The sequence below is a fragment of the Camelina sativa genome, chromosome 20, assembly GCF_000633955.1.
Source record: "Camelina sativa cultivar DH55 chromosome 20, Cs, whole genome shotgun sequence".
Taxonomy (NCBI): domain Eukaryota; kingdom Viridiplantae; phylum Streptophyta; class Magnoliopsida; order Brassicales; family Brassicaceae; genus Camelina; species Camelina sativa.
Genome location: NC_025704.1, coordinates 3,075,495 through 3,091,086, shown reverse-complemented (window position 1 = coordinate 3,091,086; position 15,592 = coordinate 3,075,495). Strand labels below are relative to the sequence as shown.

General features: G+C 34.2%; 4 protein-coding genes and 1 pseudogene across 4 annotated transcripts; 2 read left to right on the top strand and 3 right to left on the bottom strand.

The window, feature by feature from the left end:
• LOC104772152 lies at nucleotides 1,766–4,264 on the top strand (annotated as a pseudogene).
• LOC104768952 (cyclin-U4-2-like) lies at nucleotides 5,323–6,668 on the top strand. Its single transcript, XM_010493060.2, has 2 exons — nucleotides 5,323–5,765; nucleotides 6,097–6,668. Exons 1-2 carry the CDS (start codon nucleotides 5,395–5,397, stop codon nucleotides 6,383–6,385), a joined length of 660 nt encoding a protein of 219 aa, XP_010491362.1. The 5' UTR covers nucleotides 5,323–5,394; the 3' UTR covers nucleotides 6,386–6,668.
• LOC104768953 (glutamate dehydrogenase 2) lies at nucleotides 6,555–8,811 on the bottom strand. The gene is made up of 7 exons (XM_010493061.2): nucleotides 8,439–8,811; nucleotides 8,236–8,349; nucleotides 7,803–8,099; nucleotides 7,567–7,683; nucleotides 7,219–7,469; nucleotides 7,059–7,134; nucleotides 6,555–6,976 (listed from the first exon to the last, which is right to left on the bottom strand). Exons 1-7 carry the CDS (start codon nucleotides 8,544–8,546, stop codon nucleotides 6,704–6,706), a joined length of 1,236 nt encoding a protein of 411 aa, XP_010491363.1. The 5' UTR covers nucleotides 8,547–8,811; the 3' UTR covers nucleotides 6,555–6,703.
• On the bottom strand, nucleotides 10,699–12,550 carry LOC104768950 (probable pectinesterase 50). The gene is made up of 5 exons (XM_010493057.1): nucleotides 12,258–12,550; nucleotides 11,761–12,039; nucleotides 11,454–11,657; nucleotides 11,115–11,353; nucleotides 10,699–11,001 (listed from the first exon to the last, which is right to left on the bottom strand). Exons 1-5 carry the CDS (start codon nucleotides 12,459–12,461, stop codon nucleotides 10,842–10,844), a joined length of 1,086 nt encoding a protein of 361 aa, XP_010491359.1. The 5' UTR covers nucleotides 12,462–12,550; the 3' UTR covers nucleotides 10,699–10,841.
• LOC104768951 (probable pectinesterase 49) lies at nucleotides 13,557–15,401 on the bottom strand. Its single transcript, XM_010493058.1, has 5 exons — nucleotides 15,137–15,401; nucleotides 14,742–15,020; nucleotides 14,445–14,648; nucleotides 14,108–14,346; nucleotides 13,557–13,888 (listed from the first exon to the last, which is right to left on the bottom strand). Exons 1-5 carry the CDS (start codon nucleotides 15,341–15,343, stop codon nucleotides 13,729–13,731), a joined length of 1,089 nt encoding a protein of 362 aa, XP_010491360.1. The 5' UTR covers nucleotides 15,344–15,401; the 3' UTR covers nucleotides 13,557–13,728.

Genomic DNA, 15,592 nt, shown 5'->3' with positions numbered 1-15,592 from the left:
TTAGCTACTCAAATTCAACAATGAAAGTTATCGATAAAAAAACCAACAATTAGATTTATAGAAAATTATGCTCGTAAGTCAACCGTCTGCTTATAACTTATCCATTTTTCTTAAATTGGCCGCAAGGCCCGCAACAAACCATAACTTAGTCGTTATTACTGTTATAACGCTTTACGGCTAAGTTATTTAATACATGTCAGCAATTTTTGACGTGGCCACGCGATTTTTCTGACGTGGCAATGACATTCTTTTTAATTACGTTTTTTTCTATAATATGCAACGAAAGCACACTGGATATAGAAAATTATTTAATACATATCAATGATTTCTGACGTAGCGATGCGATTTTTTTGAGATGGCAATAACATTTCTTGTAATTATGTTTTTTTCTATAATGTACAACGAGAACATACTGGATATAGAAAATATACTCAAAATATAAAAATTGTATGGTTCGGGTAATATTACATCTGAATAAATCTTCCTTAAATTTATTAATGAATAACTCCTCCAACTAGCAGCCAATTTTTTAGTCATAAAACATTTATTTTTATTTTTTACCTGATTACTCGATTCCGATTCGATAGGCCCGACACTCGAATGTTTTGGTACAGTACTCACTTGTTCCAATATTCAATTTGGGCCGATTTCTTTCCTTTTTTGTAATATCATGCGGGACAATTCGTAATGAGTCCGTATTTTTAGCCTCACGAACGAACCGATAATGTAAACTCAATTCTAGTGGTCAAGCACACAACTTACTTTTCGTTATTGAATAAAATAGATGTAAAAATATTTTGTAACATGATGTATTACGATGGAGACATGGAGTTGAAATCGGAAAATGACATAACAATAAAATTAGCATAACCGCTATATCATATACTATCTGCCGTAAAAGTTGAATTAAATGTTAAATGCGGTTGTTTCGTGTTGTCCATTCAAAACCATCGATGTCATATTATATATACAGAAGATAAAAGTACTTATTTTTAAAAGGATATTAACGAAATAATCATACATCAATTATAGAATCAAACCAATTTAACTTTAAAATGAGTCGTACTCAAAGTTATTGTCAAACACGTGGATTCAGAATGAGGTTCATATTATGTCTCTCTATTCAGAATTCAGTTATACATGAAGATGTTGCTTGGCACATGCTGATACTACCAAGTAGTACCAACTGTCTGATCCAATCATCTAAGTTTATAATTTAACGTACAGCATCCACGTGATCTTTTATCTTATTTTGGCCATGAATGTTTGTAGTTTTTTTTTTAAATGGTTTTTGGTTTTTAATGGTTTTTATAATTTAACGTACAGCATCCACGTGATTTTTTTTTTTTCATCTGGTTATGTATATGATGAATTAACAAGGAGTTTATACTTTGGCTTGAAAAAAGTCTATCACAAATCAACCCAAAATGAGTAATATCTAGGCTATCACAATCGACACTCTATAGTCTATATAGAATGATTTGGTATATATATATATATATAACATTTTTTTTTTCATGAACAAAGTAGTTATCAGGAAAAAACAATAATAATGCGGTTAATATATATAATTTGCGAAATAATCAAGTCATCTTGTATGACGAAAACAAGAAGGAAACAAAATCATTTCAGAAAATGAACCATAAAAATCCCTAAAAATAAAGACTAGAAGTATTAAATTTTGAGGAAAAATAAAAAAGTAATAAATAGAGCTTTCTTTCTCACAACTCATATAACTCACAATAGTTCCTCGGCAGCTTGAAAAGTGGTGCAAGAAAATCACATAATAAAAGTCTCTTTGCTTTTCTTCTCTCATAAACCACATTTCAGAGTATTGACTCTGACTCACTCACCAATTTGAGAGATTCTGGACTCTTTTCCCTCACTTCAGGTGCATTTTACTATTCTGTTCCATGAATATAGATTTTTAAAATTTATGCATACATATTATAGAGTTGTTTTATAAAAAACTAATATACTCTTGTTTTAATTTTAGTTTTCTTTTTGGAATCCTCTAATTAAAAAGAATAAACAACGGAATCAAATATTCTATTTTTTTTGTTTTCTCAAAAAAATTCCATCTTTACAAGCGGCGGGAATAGAAATCTTGAACCAGCTTCTTCCGTTTTTACAATTACATATGGTTGGTTATTTAATAGCAACGGTTTTTATGCAGCAATATCATACTTTAATCATTGTTTGTTTAATCACATTTTGATGAACATTATGATCAAATCCTTAGTACTAAAAATCAAAAATACATTTTTTTTTATTAATGAATTTCAGATCAAATATTTAGATTGGTGATATTAATATTTAGATTGGTGATATAAATTTATGCTTTGCCCTTCTGACGTGGAAGTTCCATTACCAGAAGAAACGTTAAGAAGGGCAAAGCAATCAGATGCTATTCTTCTCGGAGCTGCTGGATGGTATACATTAATGTTTACACATTTTTTTTTCTGTAGTTAAAGTTGCAATTTTTATTGTTATATTTTTTTTTTTATATGAAAGTTTTGTTTTTTCAAAGGCCGAAATGGGATGATCATCCGAAACATTTGAAACCTATATAACTGGGTTATCGCAGCTTCGTGCGGGTCTTGACGTGTTTTCCAACTTAAAGACCTGTTAGAGTGTTCCCTCAGGTTATATCTTAGTACAAAACTACAAATATTGCGTTTTGATATTTGTTCATTCGTGTCGTGTATTTTGACACACTCCTTTTGATATGTTTCAGTTGATTGGTTCCACATGTCTGAGACAAGAAACAGTACAAGGGGTCGATCTAATGATCATCCGGGAGCTTACTGGCGGTATTTACAACGCACATCCTCGTGGTTTTACCAAGAATGATCAAGGTGATGAAGTTGGGTTTTGCACCGAGTCCTACTCTTCAACTGAGGTATCGATCATGTTTTTTTTTTTTTTGTGTTTATGAGATTTTCTGAGTTTCTTGTGGGGGAAAACAAAGTATTTGATTGTTTCTGATTCTGCTTAGGTTGATCGCATTGCTCGTGTGGCATTTGAGATTGCTAAACAACGCCGTGGTAAACTTTGCTCTGTTGACAAGGCTTCCGTCTTGGAGGTTGAGTTTCAATTGTAATCTTGAATTGAGATTTGTGTGTTAAGATCAAGGATTCAATGTTTGTTCTTGAAAATATATAGGGGTCGATACTGTGGAGGGAAAGAGTAATGAAAATGTCCTCAGAGTATCCTGAGGTTGAAGTGACCCATCTACTCATTGACACCGCTGCAATGGATCTTATTCGTCATCCAAAAGAGGTAATCGTCTTCTTATAAAGCCAGTCCTTGATGTCTCTTTGACTCTAGTGAATGAGTTCTCACAAAACTCTGTGATGTTTCAGTTTGATGTCATCTTGACTGGGATTATGTTTGGTGATATTCTCTCTGATCTTGCGGCTGTGATCCCCGGAAGTGTAGGATTGCTTCCATATGCTTCTTTTGGTGATTCAGTGAGTACCACGATTCAAAACAATACCTAAGTCCCTTTTGTGTGTGTGCATGTGTTTGAGAAGAGAGTTTTTGATTTTTCTCATATAATTATGGATACAGGGTCTTGGAATCTTTGAACCTGTACATGGCTCTGCACCTAAACACTATGGGAAGGTTGTTGCATCACCAGACATACCATTTTTGTCGCTTACGTCGAAATTGATGAGTTTTTTTGAATATGAGGTAATTTTTGCAGGACACGGTGAATCCATTGGCAAGTGTTCTATCAGCTGTCATGCTTTTAAGATACGGATTGAAAGAAGAAGATGCTGCAAAGAGGATAGAAGATGCTGTTTTCGATGTTCTTGATCGTGGATTCAGAACACGTGATATTCACACTCATGGAACTGTAAGTCAGCAATTAATACAACTAAAGTAAAAAAAAAAAATTACGTTTTAGGTTATTGATTTTAATAACCAAGTTGGTTTTTTGGAACAGATATTGGTAGGTTGCAAGAGAATGGGTCAGGAAATACTGAGATCCATGGATGCAAGAGTTGATACCAGAGTTTTGGCCTCAAATGGAAGTTTGGTTTATTAGCTGCAAAAGTTTATAAAAGCATAATCTATAGTTTGATATTCAAATACGCACCATGTTTGTTAATTTTTATGTTAGTTTGAAGATAAAAAATTAATCTGCAAGTGTATATGTGTGTGTATATGTGTGTGTATCTAGAATGATTATGATGGTGATCTTTTTGTCTAGATGTTGTATGCGGTAAATGTATTCCAGTAATTATAAATTAGATGTTGTTGTGTCACCTCGCCTCAGATTAATGCAGTCACTTTTTTCAATGTTGTTGGTAATGATTTCAGGTACACAAATGTGACACATTATTGAAGGCCTTAGATGGGCTAACATTCACAAATAACTTTTTGCTGATAAGATTTATGCAATGAGATTGATCTTTTTATTATTCATGAATTATATTGAAAAGCTAAGTAAAGACATGGGAGGATCAAAGTTGGGAGATTCCAAGCTTCTCATACTGATTTTGGTATCGATTTTGTTGTCGACGTCGTTGTCATCATTGATACAGGAGGGTATAAAGATCAATTAATTTCACATTCATAATATATAACACTGATATAATCTTTGAAAATACTCCAATTAATAAATAACGAGAAGGAAGTGAAAAAAGACATAAGAAACATTCAGTGAACTTAAATATACACAGATCTTTTGAATATTCTCACAACATGTTTCTCATTATCTCTTCAACGTGTTTGGCACCTTTGGTTCTCCTGGCTCGTCACTTCTCCACGCGGCGTTGTCTTAGTGGCGCTAAATATAGTAGCATCATTTTATCGATATTGTTGGGTCTCTCTAATCATATTTATCAACTTAATATTAGGTAACTTTCTTCAGCGTAGAACATTGGATAATTGACAAACACGAAAAAAAAATTCGAGTATTGTTATATCAATTCCCAACTAGTTTTCTTCTTTTCTTCAAATCTTATAGTATATTTCAATCTTATATATATCCTTCCTCTCTATAAATTAAAGCTAGAATAAATTGAATGACACTTACCTAGTGACTTTATTAATCTAATTAAATTAAAACATTATGTTTCCAATATGCCAGCCAAATGGGTCCAAATATAGTGGTTGGGGCTAAGAATATATTGCAATGAAACCATTAATCAAAATAAGTTAACTTTTGAATATTACATGTTGTTGATAAGAAAATAAAATCATAACTTTTAAAGAATTTGTAGTGAGAACCCAATGATCATCATTGGCATGACTAATGTTAACATACAATATTCAATATATTATTTCTTCTATATAAACAGCCAAACCGACAGGCAAGAGAGGAGACAAACAACAAAACAAGTCCAATCCATGTAATAAACTACATACACACACCTCTCTCCAATGGCTGATCAGATTCAGAAGATGTATCACGATCAAGAACCGATGGCTGAGATCATTATGCCAAATGTCATAACGGCTATGGCATCTCTCCTACAAAGGGTGTCTGAGATGAACGACGATCTGAGCCGTCCGTTCGGGGAACACCAGAGGTTCTCAGCTTTCTCTGCACTGACCAAACCTCCGATATCGATCAGAAGCTATATGGAAAGGATCTTTAAGTACGCAAATTGTAGCGACTCGTGCTACGTAGTCGCGTATATATATTTGGATCGGTTCATACAAAAGCAGCCTTTTTTGCCCATTGATTCCTATAATGTCCATAGGCTCATTATCTCCAGCGTCTTGGTCTCTGCCAAGTTCATGGATGACTTGTAAGTTCTCATCTCTTTTTTATCTTTCTTTTTTTTCTTAACGCTAAGATTAGTATTTTTATACAAAAACAAAATTAAATTTAATGGATTGATGCATGCAAGCTTTTCTTTCTTGATATTTTAATTCTAAAAACTACTATTAGTAAACTAATATATAAAACTTAAAATCTTGGCCTAGTTGTGTTACTTGTTATCCCGTCTATCGTCTACCGACTAACATTTTTTACACCCTTAAGTTGAGTTGCGTGTATACTATCTGCGTATAGTCTTATACTCTTATAGTTCCCTTTTTTCCTAACATTTTATCTCTAACATATTATCTCTAATGTAGGTGTTACAATAATGCATATTATGCAAAAATTGGAGGAATCACCACAGAGGAGATGAACTTCTTAGAGCTGGACTTCTTATTTGGAGTTGGATTCCAATTGAATGTGACATGTTCTACTTACACCGACTATTGTTCTTCACTACAAAGGGAAACGGTTATGAGAACGATGTACTCTCCGGTTTTTGAACCTTTCTTGCTTACAAGTTTTGATAAGAATCTTCGAATGCATTTATACGACGAAGATTCACAATCTATCCATCGTAATAGTCAAGTCACCACAGCTGTTTGATACATTCGAATATCATAGATCAAGTTATAATATGTATATGTTACATATGAAACCTTATTAAGGGATATGTAACAAACTTTTTTGAGAACTTCATATTAATTTCTGGTTCTAGTAATATATTTTGATTGTTTCAATTTGCTTTGAGAAGTGAATTGGGGCTTAAGGATCATAAAATCCAATAATATCTTTTATTCCAATCTGTTAGTTTATTCGAATCCATTTTGTTTCCTTTTCCATTTCGGAATCTCAATGATATTTCAGTAACAATGAAACAAAAAAAAAACAGAGAAAACAGAGTATAAGGGGGATTCAGATGAATTAAGCTTCCCAACCACGCAATTGGGTGGCTCTAGCGACTCGGTTAACTCCAAGAGTGAAAGCTCCCATACGCAGGTTGCAGGAATGAGTATGGCACATTGTCTTGATGTTGTGGAACGCTCGAGTCATGTACTTTTGCAGCTCCAAGTTCACTTTTTCCTCTTCCCACATGAAACCTTGAATGTTCTGCACCCACTCAAAGTAACTCACGGTCACTCCTCCTGCGTTTGCGTATATATCTGGAAGTATAATCACTCCTTTCTTCGACAGAATCTGCCAAAACCAAACAGATTAGGATTATATTTCAAGAAGCTTTAGCCTTTAAGGACGGGTCTCTGTGTTATCGATGCATTACCTCATCAGCCTCTGGATCGGTTGGATGGTTTGCTGCCTCTACTATAAACTTTGCCTTCACATCTCCAGCATTTTCCCTAAACAAATATTTAAGAATCAGAAAGTGAATCTTTATGGTTAAATGTGGATGTTACGAGTGAAGTTTTTTTTTTGGTACTGACTTGTTCAGGACACCACCAAGAGCACAAGGGATGAGAACATCGCACTCATGAATGAGCAGTTCTTCTGAACTCATAGCGTCTCCACCAGTGAAATCAACGAGACTTCCAGTAGCGTCTTTGTGTTTCAGCAAAGCATTGATGTCGATACCTTCAGGGTTTCTGACTGCACCAGTAATGTCGCTTACTGCAACCACTTTACCACCTTTCTCGTGGATCAGCTTAGCCGCCCATGTTCCAACATTCCCAAAACCCTGTTGACATACATATTATACAAATCTTCTCAACTTCTCTTCCTTATCATATAATAACTAATATTAAGCTTGAGATTAGCTGATAGTTTTTTTTTACCTGAATAACAAATGTCAAGCCCTGAATAGATTTCCCGTACTCAGCAAGAAGAGCTTCGGTGGCAAAGACTACACCACGTCCTGTGGCAGCTTCCCTACCAAGTGAACCACCAAGATCCTACAGCAAAAGTGATGCAACAATAACAACAAAAAGGTCAAAACTTTGGTAATCAAACACAAAACATTGGAATTATCAACCATCAGATCCAACCAAGTGAAATGAATTGAGGAACTAACAATGGGCTTTCCAGTGACAACAGCAGGGGAATGACCATGAAACTTGGAGTACTCATCAAGAATCCAAGCCATGGTTTGAGCGTTAGTGCCCATGTCAGGAGCAGGGACATCGGTGTGAATACCGATGAGATCATGGATCTTCTGGGTAAAGACACGAGTGAGTCTCTCAAGCTCACTCAAACTCAAGTCACGAGGACTACAACCGATCCCACCTTTAGCTCCACCGTATGGGATGTCAGCAACAGCAGTTTTCCAAGTCATGAGCTGAGCCAATGCGTTCACTTCATCCGGATCAACCTTTCAAAAAAATCAAAACAAAACCCTTATAAAAAATTCCAGATCCATAGATTCCAAATAAAGGTCAGATTTTTTTAGCAAACCCAGCAAAAGCTTTTCAATTTCAAGAAAAAAAAAGGTCAGATTTTTAACAAACCTCAGGATGGTATCTGATTCCACCTTTCATGGGACCACGAGCATTGTCATGTTGAACCCTGAATCCGATGTAAGAAACGAGAGTTCCATCGTCTTTAGGTATCGTACACTCCACCTGAGAAATCGATCAATCACAAAAGTCAAAAATCTCAACAACATTGAAAACCCAAACCAAGAAAAAAGGAAAAAGAAGAAAAGTCAAACCTTGATCTCTCTAAAAGGGATCATAAGACTCTTCTCGATCTTGGAATCCAAACCCAGGATTCTTGATGCATGACGGAAGTTTCTGTTCGTTGCAGCTAAAGCATTCATCTTTTCACTTTTTAAATGAGATTTACAAAACTCAGAAACAAAAATCCAAAGTGATCGGAAAGATCCAAGGTTTTCCAAAAAAAAAAACTGAAACTTGTATCTGATGATCGGAGGAAATGGTATGGGGGATTACAAAAACAAACAAAAACTTGGGAAGAGATTTGTTTGTGGTTTGTTGTGAAGGAATTGGGAAGAGAAGGGAATTGAGTATTTGTAGGGGAAATCAGAGGAAAGCGTAATTTGAATGAGAGAAGAAGAGATTTTTTTTTTTTTTTTTTGGATATTTTTTGACGTATCCTACGTCAGACCCCAGACACTAAACATATCCTTTTAAAATGACCCTTCTATCCCTACTTATCTATTTGGCTTTATTTAATTTTTTTGACAATCTATCTTTTTCTTCCTTTTTTTTTTGAGTCAAACATGTATATATGTATCTTTTAAAAAGATGGAAAATGTATTTTTGTCACCAAAAAAAAAAGAGATTAATATTCCAGTTTAAATTTCCTAGATATAAAACAAGAATATATATATATATATATGTCTTTTATTGACCATATAAACAAAATAGAAGTTGATTACAACCTCTAAATATCCCTCACGTTTGATATACTCTGATAAAATGAATTCAGATGTTATATTATCAGATGATTAAATCAACTTTAAAATTTTTCTTTAGTACTTTTTTTTTTCCCACATATCTTTAGTACTGTTGTTTGTGTTTTTTTTTTTGTCTATTCTTATTAAACTAATCAAAATTGGAGATTTGTATCAAACTAAAAGAAAAATTTACTATTGGTTTTCTTAATAAAAATATTAAAAAGTCGATTTCCGTCCTAATTTTGTTTTTAACTGATTTCGTGGAGCCCCAACAAGGATGGAGCTGGGACAGACTTTTTTTAGGGACGGTGTTATATGAATTTCCTTAATCATGTTGAATTGTTTGAGCCCCAAATTGGCTCTTTTTCCAAAAATTATCATCTTACTATTATCATCTTACTATATACTGTATGACTTATCAAGACATTTAATATTTTGAGAAATAGTACATTTAATTTAACATAATTTAGTACATCAACTTATGGATAAACATTCAGAGCCTGCTTACATAAGGTCCACGTTTGAAACATGCATCTAGTGTATTTTAAAGGATATTTTAGGAAACTCTCGCCATAATTTGGTGAAATTATAAATCCGAAGAATATACTTTAGAATAATATGACCAACAAAACAATTTTAAACTTTTATAACAATAGGTGTCTATATGTTGTTGTTTATATATGATCAACAAAACGTGAAAGAAAAAAAAATATTGACCGTCAATGTTATCACGAGGAGGAGATGCGAAAAACAAGGAGTGACGTGATTCCCTGCGGGACGTGAGTCGTACTTATGGTTTCTAAGCAATCTAAGCCGTTAAAAAATCCGATGGTCATGAATCGTAAGAACCAGATTCGAGGGAATCTTAGTCAGACTCGATCGATCCGGACCCAACTAACACACGTTGCAGAAGTTGCTATCTGAACCGTTGAAAAAGCTGTTTTTCTATTTTTTTCATTGTTGTTATTGGATGGCGACTCTCTGCTGACCTGGCTGTGACGCGGCTACTCGGCGGCTTCGTCGGTGTTCATATCCAATGTTTCTTTTAGTTATCTTATGTATGACCATATTGGGTCTTTTAATTAATTGAATAGTCTTTTTTTTTTTTTTAATGCATCTCTTATGTAATTATTTAAGCTAAGGCCGACAAAAAAGAAAGAAAGACGAAGCTAGCTAATTCGTAAATTAAAAGTATGTATATACAAAAATAAGTTAACATTAGCAACTAGAACTATAAAATTGATGAACTCGAGACAATGTGCGTAATGTATGACTGACTATATATTTTTTGTCTTTACGTTTTCTTTTGTTATAAAAACAAAATTTTAATAAAAACATATCATGGACAGATTGGTATTTCCTTTGTTTGTACTTCAAACATATACATCATGAACTCAATTAATGGTGTGTGAATATAGTTTAAACTTAATTTTGACATTCAGGGAAATTATAGACTCATAGGATTTGCTAAATATATAAAGGGGAAAAAAACACCACAAACTTCTGAGCTATGATGATAACGAAACATATAAATTTTGAGATGCACTTTATGTATAGCGAGACAAAAATATCTTTATCGCATTGATCATATCTCAAACAATATTAAAAAAAAAAAATTAATCGATGGGAACATGTCGCTGACAAACGATGGTTACAAAAAAAAATCACAACCAATAATTTGTTTTAAGAAATATTTCAGTATTTGGGAGCAGGAAGTAGCCATGTGGAGCCCTTGATGTAACCAAGCGAGATGAAAGGCCTAACTTCGTTTTGGTCAATGTCTTGTGTGTAAGGCACTCTCTTCGCTACGTGTGACCCTGGTCCGAAACACTTGTATTCCCCATAGAACACCGTCCTGTATTCCACACAAGGCACAATATCGAATACACAGTTTATAATCAGATTTATAAAATGTAGTTGATTGAGTTAATATATGTGAATGAGATGATATGATCAAATGTTTCGTACTTGTCGTATCCACGGTTGAAGTTCTCCCTCCAGCCAGATGGGTTGACCACGCTGGTCATCTCTGTGAAAGCATAGATGACTTTTGGGTGGCTCATCCAAGACCGGCCCAAATAAATTCCGGTTCCTGTTCCAGTGATTTTGCAATGCACGAACGTGTATCCGTTTTGTTCGTTCGCACTTGATCTACTCTGTGCCGTGATCACTCTTAACCCATCTCCAACAGCGTGCAATTGCGTATTCTATCGATTTATATACAAATTAAATATATGTATCATTAAAAAAAATCATGTGTTATATATATAACATATATGGTCATGTTAAAAAAGATAATAAAGTTACCAAGTACAAGGAAGCTCCTCTTCCGAAGATAAAATCATAGGTTCCTTCGATGTAACAGTCCTTGAAGAAATGGTTGCCTTTGTCGTCGCAGAGAGTATCTTGAAAACCGTAGAATTTACAGCTGTAGAAAGCTGCTTTATCTCCGTTGATCCTCATAGCTAGAGCTTGTCCTTGTGAACCTGGTTTCGGCATTGGAGCAGTGTTCTATAGAATAAATAAAAATCAAATGTACACATGAATCGTATTAGTAGCAATCAATTAGTTTTTAGTTTAATGTAATAACGTAGAAGGGATATATTTCACGTACTCTAATGATGAGGTTAGCTGCCTGGAAATAATCAGCCCAGACGATAAGAGTTGCACTCTCTACGGTTCCGTACTTAGCGGCTGTCCCGTGGTAAGTCAAGACCGTTTCCGCACCAGGTTGACCAAGCAACGTAATAAATGGTCGAGCTATGTCGACCGTGACCTTCTCATTGTACACACCAGGAGCCAACTTGATGATCACACGGTTCTTGTTTCCTGTAGGAATGCTCTTGATTGCTTCGTTTATTGTCTTAAAGTTTCCTCCTCCTTTTTGATTCACCTGTAATGAAATTTTCATTTTTCATTCGAATTAGCACACACACACACACACGCACAACTAAAACCAAAAATTTTAGATTCTTTTTTTTTTTGTTTTTTTCCTTTGTTTCTCAAACTGAGCAAGATACTCAAACCTATACCCCTTCTTTAAAAGGTATTTTTTAAAAAAAATTTAAAGATTTAAAATTAAACCAAAATGGGATTAGAATAGTATCGTACGGTGATAATAAGTCGTGATGCTTCAGCAGCATCGAGAGCGGGGTCTAGCTTGCCCTTTCTCATGGAATAGGGTTTAACGTTGTTCTGGAACCATTGCGGGATTTGGGCTCTGTTTTCTGGAATAGGATCTGTATCGGTGGCTAGAACCACTGGCGAAGCAAAAAAGACAAGGAATGCAACCACGGACATTGACATGTAACCCATCGTTTATTATTTTCTTTTATTTATTTTTCAAAATAAAAGAAAATAATGAAAAGGAGGAAAAAAAAAACAACTAAGTTTTACTATATCTTATTTACTTTGAGAATGGAAAAAATGAAGAAGCATCAAAGGGGTTTTTATACTTGTGGATGTCTGACCGGACAGATACGGACATATCTTAATTTTACTATTCTCGTTTGTGGTTTATATTTCTTGAAGCATTTGATTTTGTTGTAATTATCTATTGCCATCTACGAAAAGGAAAATTTACTGTTGGCAAAGTTAACATGTTGAATATTGACTCCTCCAAAAAAGAAATCTATTATTGCATTTCTATTTATGAATTTACCAAAATTAAGGACCTCAACAACAATTTGTGTTTGAATGTAAATTTGCTAGACAGGAAATACTTAGTTCAGTGGTAACTAAATTTTGGTGTTTGATTTACGTCAAATGAAAGTTTTGTAAGTGATTTTCACACTTTTTTTTATAGGACTATATACTTTTTTTTTCATGTGTATTGTAAATATTTGTAATGCCAATTATCAGGATAAAAACTTACATAATTTTTTTCCTAAAACATAAATCCGTAACTTTTTTATACTATAATTTTTAATCGAATACCAATTCTATAATGTTTTACTAAAACAATTACTTCAGGTCAAATATGATTCCAAATCGTGTTTTTCTCTAAAATTATAAAATCACGTATTTGGCATTTATAGTGAAATCACATTTTGGTGAAAAAATTATTAAATCAGGTTCTTGCTTCGACAATTATAACTAAATAGTTAAAACTACAATATAGTATAAAATATAACCAACCAAAAATATAACAAGTGACATCCATTTTATTAATTTTGTTTACAAATTTTTATTAATTTTGTTTACAAATTTTCCCCCAAATTATTATCATTAGTTTCAAAAAAATTAATAAATTCATATTATTAATCAGTCACACATCACACTATAACCATAACACATTGCATCATCCAAACCCATAGTATATATAGGGTTTAGGGTTTATGATTTAAATGATGTACAACCAACTGAATTTTGATAATTTGATAGATCAATAAATAATTAACCAGTATGTCCTTTTTCTTATCAATAATCGACTTTCTTATAATGAAACCAAAACTACACACGTCTCTACTCCTCCATCATAACAGGAAGAGAGGATTTCTTAGAGAAAAAAATGTACAACTGTGTACTATATATACATGTTTTTGGTGAAAATTATAGAATTTTTGTTATGAAGGGGTGTAGTTTAGTAAACGGGAGAAGGGAGAAGCCATGAAGAGCCTTTGATGTAGCCGAGGGAAAGGAAATGGTTAGCTTCTTTGTTGTCAATGTCTTGTGTGTGTGCCACTCTTTTAGCTTTGTGTGATCCTGGTCCCGTGCACATGTATTCTCCATAAAACACCGTCCTATCATTCATAATGTCAAGAAAATGTTATACAATGTCAAAAAAAAAAAATTTGCCACAATATATCTAGTAAAGAAATTCAAAATTAAAAAATATGAAAAAATTAAACTTTATCTCTTATATACTAGTGTCTAGTGTTGGTTTCTTAATTTCTTATCATTTTGGATTTTGGATATCGACTATACATTTACGTAATTTAGATTGCAATTGATAGACTTACTTGTCATGCGCGCGCACCCTGTTCTCTTGCCATCCGGATGGGTTGACGACACTGGACATCTCAGTGTAGGCATAGACGACCTTAGGGTGGCTCATCCAAGCCCTACCCAAGTAGATCCCGGTTCCGACTCCAGTAACCTTACAATGCACAAACGAATACCCGCTTTGGTCGTTTGAATTCTGTCGATTGTGTGCTGTGATCACTCTTAATCCATCTCCAACAGCATGCAATTGCGTATTCTATGGATCAAAAACAAAATTAAACACGACGTAGTAATCAGCCATGCAAAATAATTAAATGTATTTAAAAAGATCAAAAGAACTAATTATACACATACCAAGTACAAGGAAGCTCCTCTTCCGAAAATAAAATCATAGGTTCCTTCAATGTAACAGTCCTTAAAGAAATGGTTGCCCCTATCGTCGCAAAGAGTATCCTGAAAACCATAAAATCTGCAGTTGTAGAAAGCAGCCTTATCAGCGTTGATCCTCATAGCTAGAGCTTGTCCTTGTGTACCTGGTTTCGGCATCGGAGCAGTATTCTATAGGAAATATTAAAAAAAAAAAAATCATTACAAACTAATCCTTTAAGTGTTATAATAGCTACTAATTAAGTTTTTAGAATGTATACATACTAAAATGTGTAAGTTGGCTGCCATAAAATATTTGGCCCAGACGATAAGCGTGGCACTCTCTACGGTACCGTATTTAGCGGAGGTTCCATGGAACGTCAAGTTGGTTTCAGCACCAGGTTTGCCAAGCAATGTAACGAATGGTCGGCCTACGTCAACTGTGACTTTCTCTTTGTATACACCAGGAGCCAACTTGATGATCACACGGACCTTGTTTCCTACCGGAATGCTCTTGATCGCTGCGTTTATTGACGTAAAATCACCGCCTCCTTTTTGGTTCACCTGCATTGAAATTAGTAGTGTGCATTGATTGAAATGGAAAAATGCACAAAACGAAAGCTGGATTCATAATACAAGAATCTAATCTTATAAATTTAATAAACTTGTGATGTACTTACGGTGATGATACGTGGTGATGCTTCAGCAGCTTCGAGATCGGGGTCGAGTGTGCCTCGTCTCGCGGGAAAGGGTTGAACGTTGGCCTTGAACCATGGCTCAACTTGGGCTTTTTCCGCGGGAATCGGAGTTATATCGTCGGCTAGAACCACCGGTGGCGCAAAAACTACAAGTAATGCAATCAGGGACAGAGAAATGTAACCCATCATTTATTTTATTTTATTATTTTATTTAAAAATATAAAAAAGAAAAGAAAAGAAAAAAAAATATTTATTTACTTTTAAGAATGGAAGAGATGAAGAAGCCCTTGAAGGGACTTTTATATACTTGTCCGGATCGTCCATGTCTGACCGGATAGATCTCTTTTTGCTATTCTCGTTTGTGGTTTTTCGCTTTCCTTTTGACATTCTCGTTTGTGGTTTATATTCCTTCAAGAATTTTTGAATTTTGATAAAGAG

What these genes read in the sequence shown, in the direction of transcription:
- LOC104768951 (XM_010493058.1), bottom strand. Translation starts at nt 15,343, where the DNA reads ATGATGGGTTACATTTCTCTGTCCCTGATTGCATTACTTGTAGTTTTT. An exon ending in CAGCCAACTTACACATTTTA is followed by an intron (nt 14,649 to 14,741) that starts GTATGTATACAT and finishes TATTTCCTATAG; the next exon opens with AATACTGCTCCGATGCCGAA. An exon ending in AGGGTGCGCGCGCATGACAA is followed by an intron (nt 13,889 to 14,107) that starts GTAAGTCTATCA and finishes TATGAATGATAG; the next exon opens with GACGGTGTTTTATGGAGAAT.
- LOC104768953 (XM_010493061.2), bottom strand. Translation starts at nt 8,546, where the DNA reads ATGAATGCTTTAGCTGCAACGAACAGAAACTTCCGTCATGCATCAAGA. An exon ending in TCCCTTTTAGAGAGATCAAG is followed by an intron (nt 8,350 to 8,438) that starts GTTTGACTTTTC and finishes TCGATTTCTCAG; the next exon opens with GTGGAGTGTACGATACCTAA. An exon ending in GAATCAGATACCATCCTGAG is followed by an intron (nt 8,100 to 8,235) that starts GTTTGTTAAAAA and finishes TTTTTTTGAAAG; the next exon opens with GTTGATCCGGATGAAGTGAA.
- LOC104768952 (XM_010493060.2), top strand. Translation starts at nt 5,395, where the DNA reads ATGGCTGATCAGATTCAGAAGATGTATCACGATCAAGAACCGATGGCT. An exon ending in GCCAAGTTCATGGATGACTT is followed by an intron (nt 5,766 to 6,096) that starts GTAAGTTCTCAT and finishes TCTCTAATGTAG; the next exon opens with GTGTTACAATAATGCATATT.
- LOC104768950 (XM_010493057.1), bottom strand. Translation starts at nt 12,461, where the DNA reads ATGGGTTACATGTCAATGTCCGTGGTTGCATTCCTTGTCTTTTTTGCT. An exon ending in CATCACGACTTATTATCACC is followed by an intron (nt 12,040 to 12,257) that starts GTACGATACTAT and finishes ATTTCATTACAG; the next exon opens with GTGAATCAAAAAGGAGGAGG. An exon ending in CAGCTAACCTCATCATTAGA is followed by an intron (nt 11,658 to 11,760) that starts GTACGTGAAATA and finishes TTTATTCTATAG; the next exon opens with AACACTGCTCCAATGCCGAA.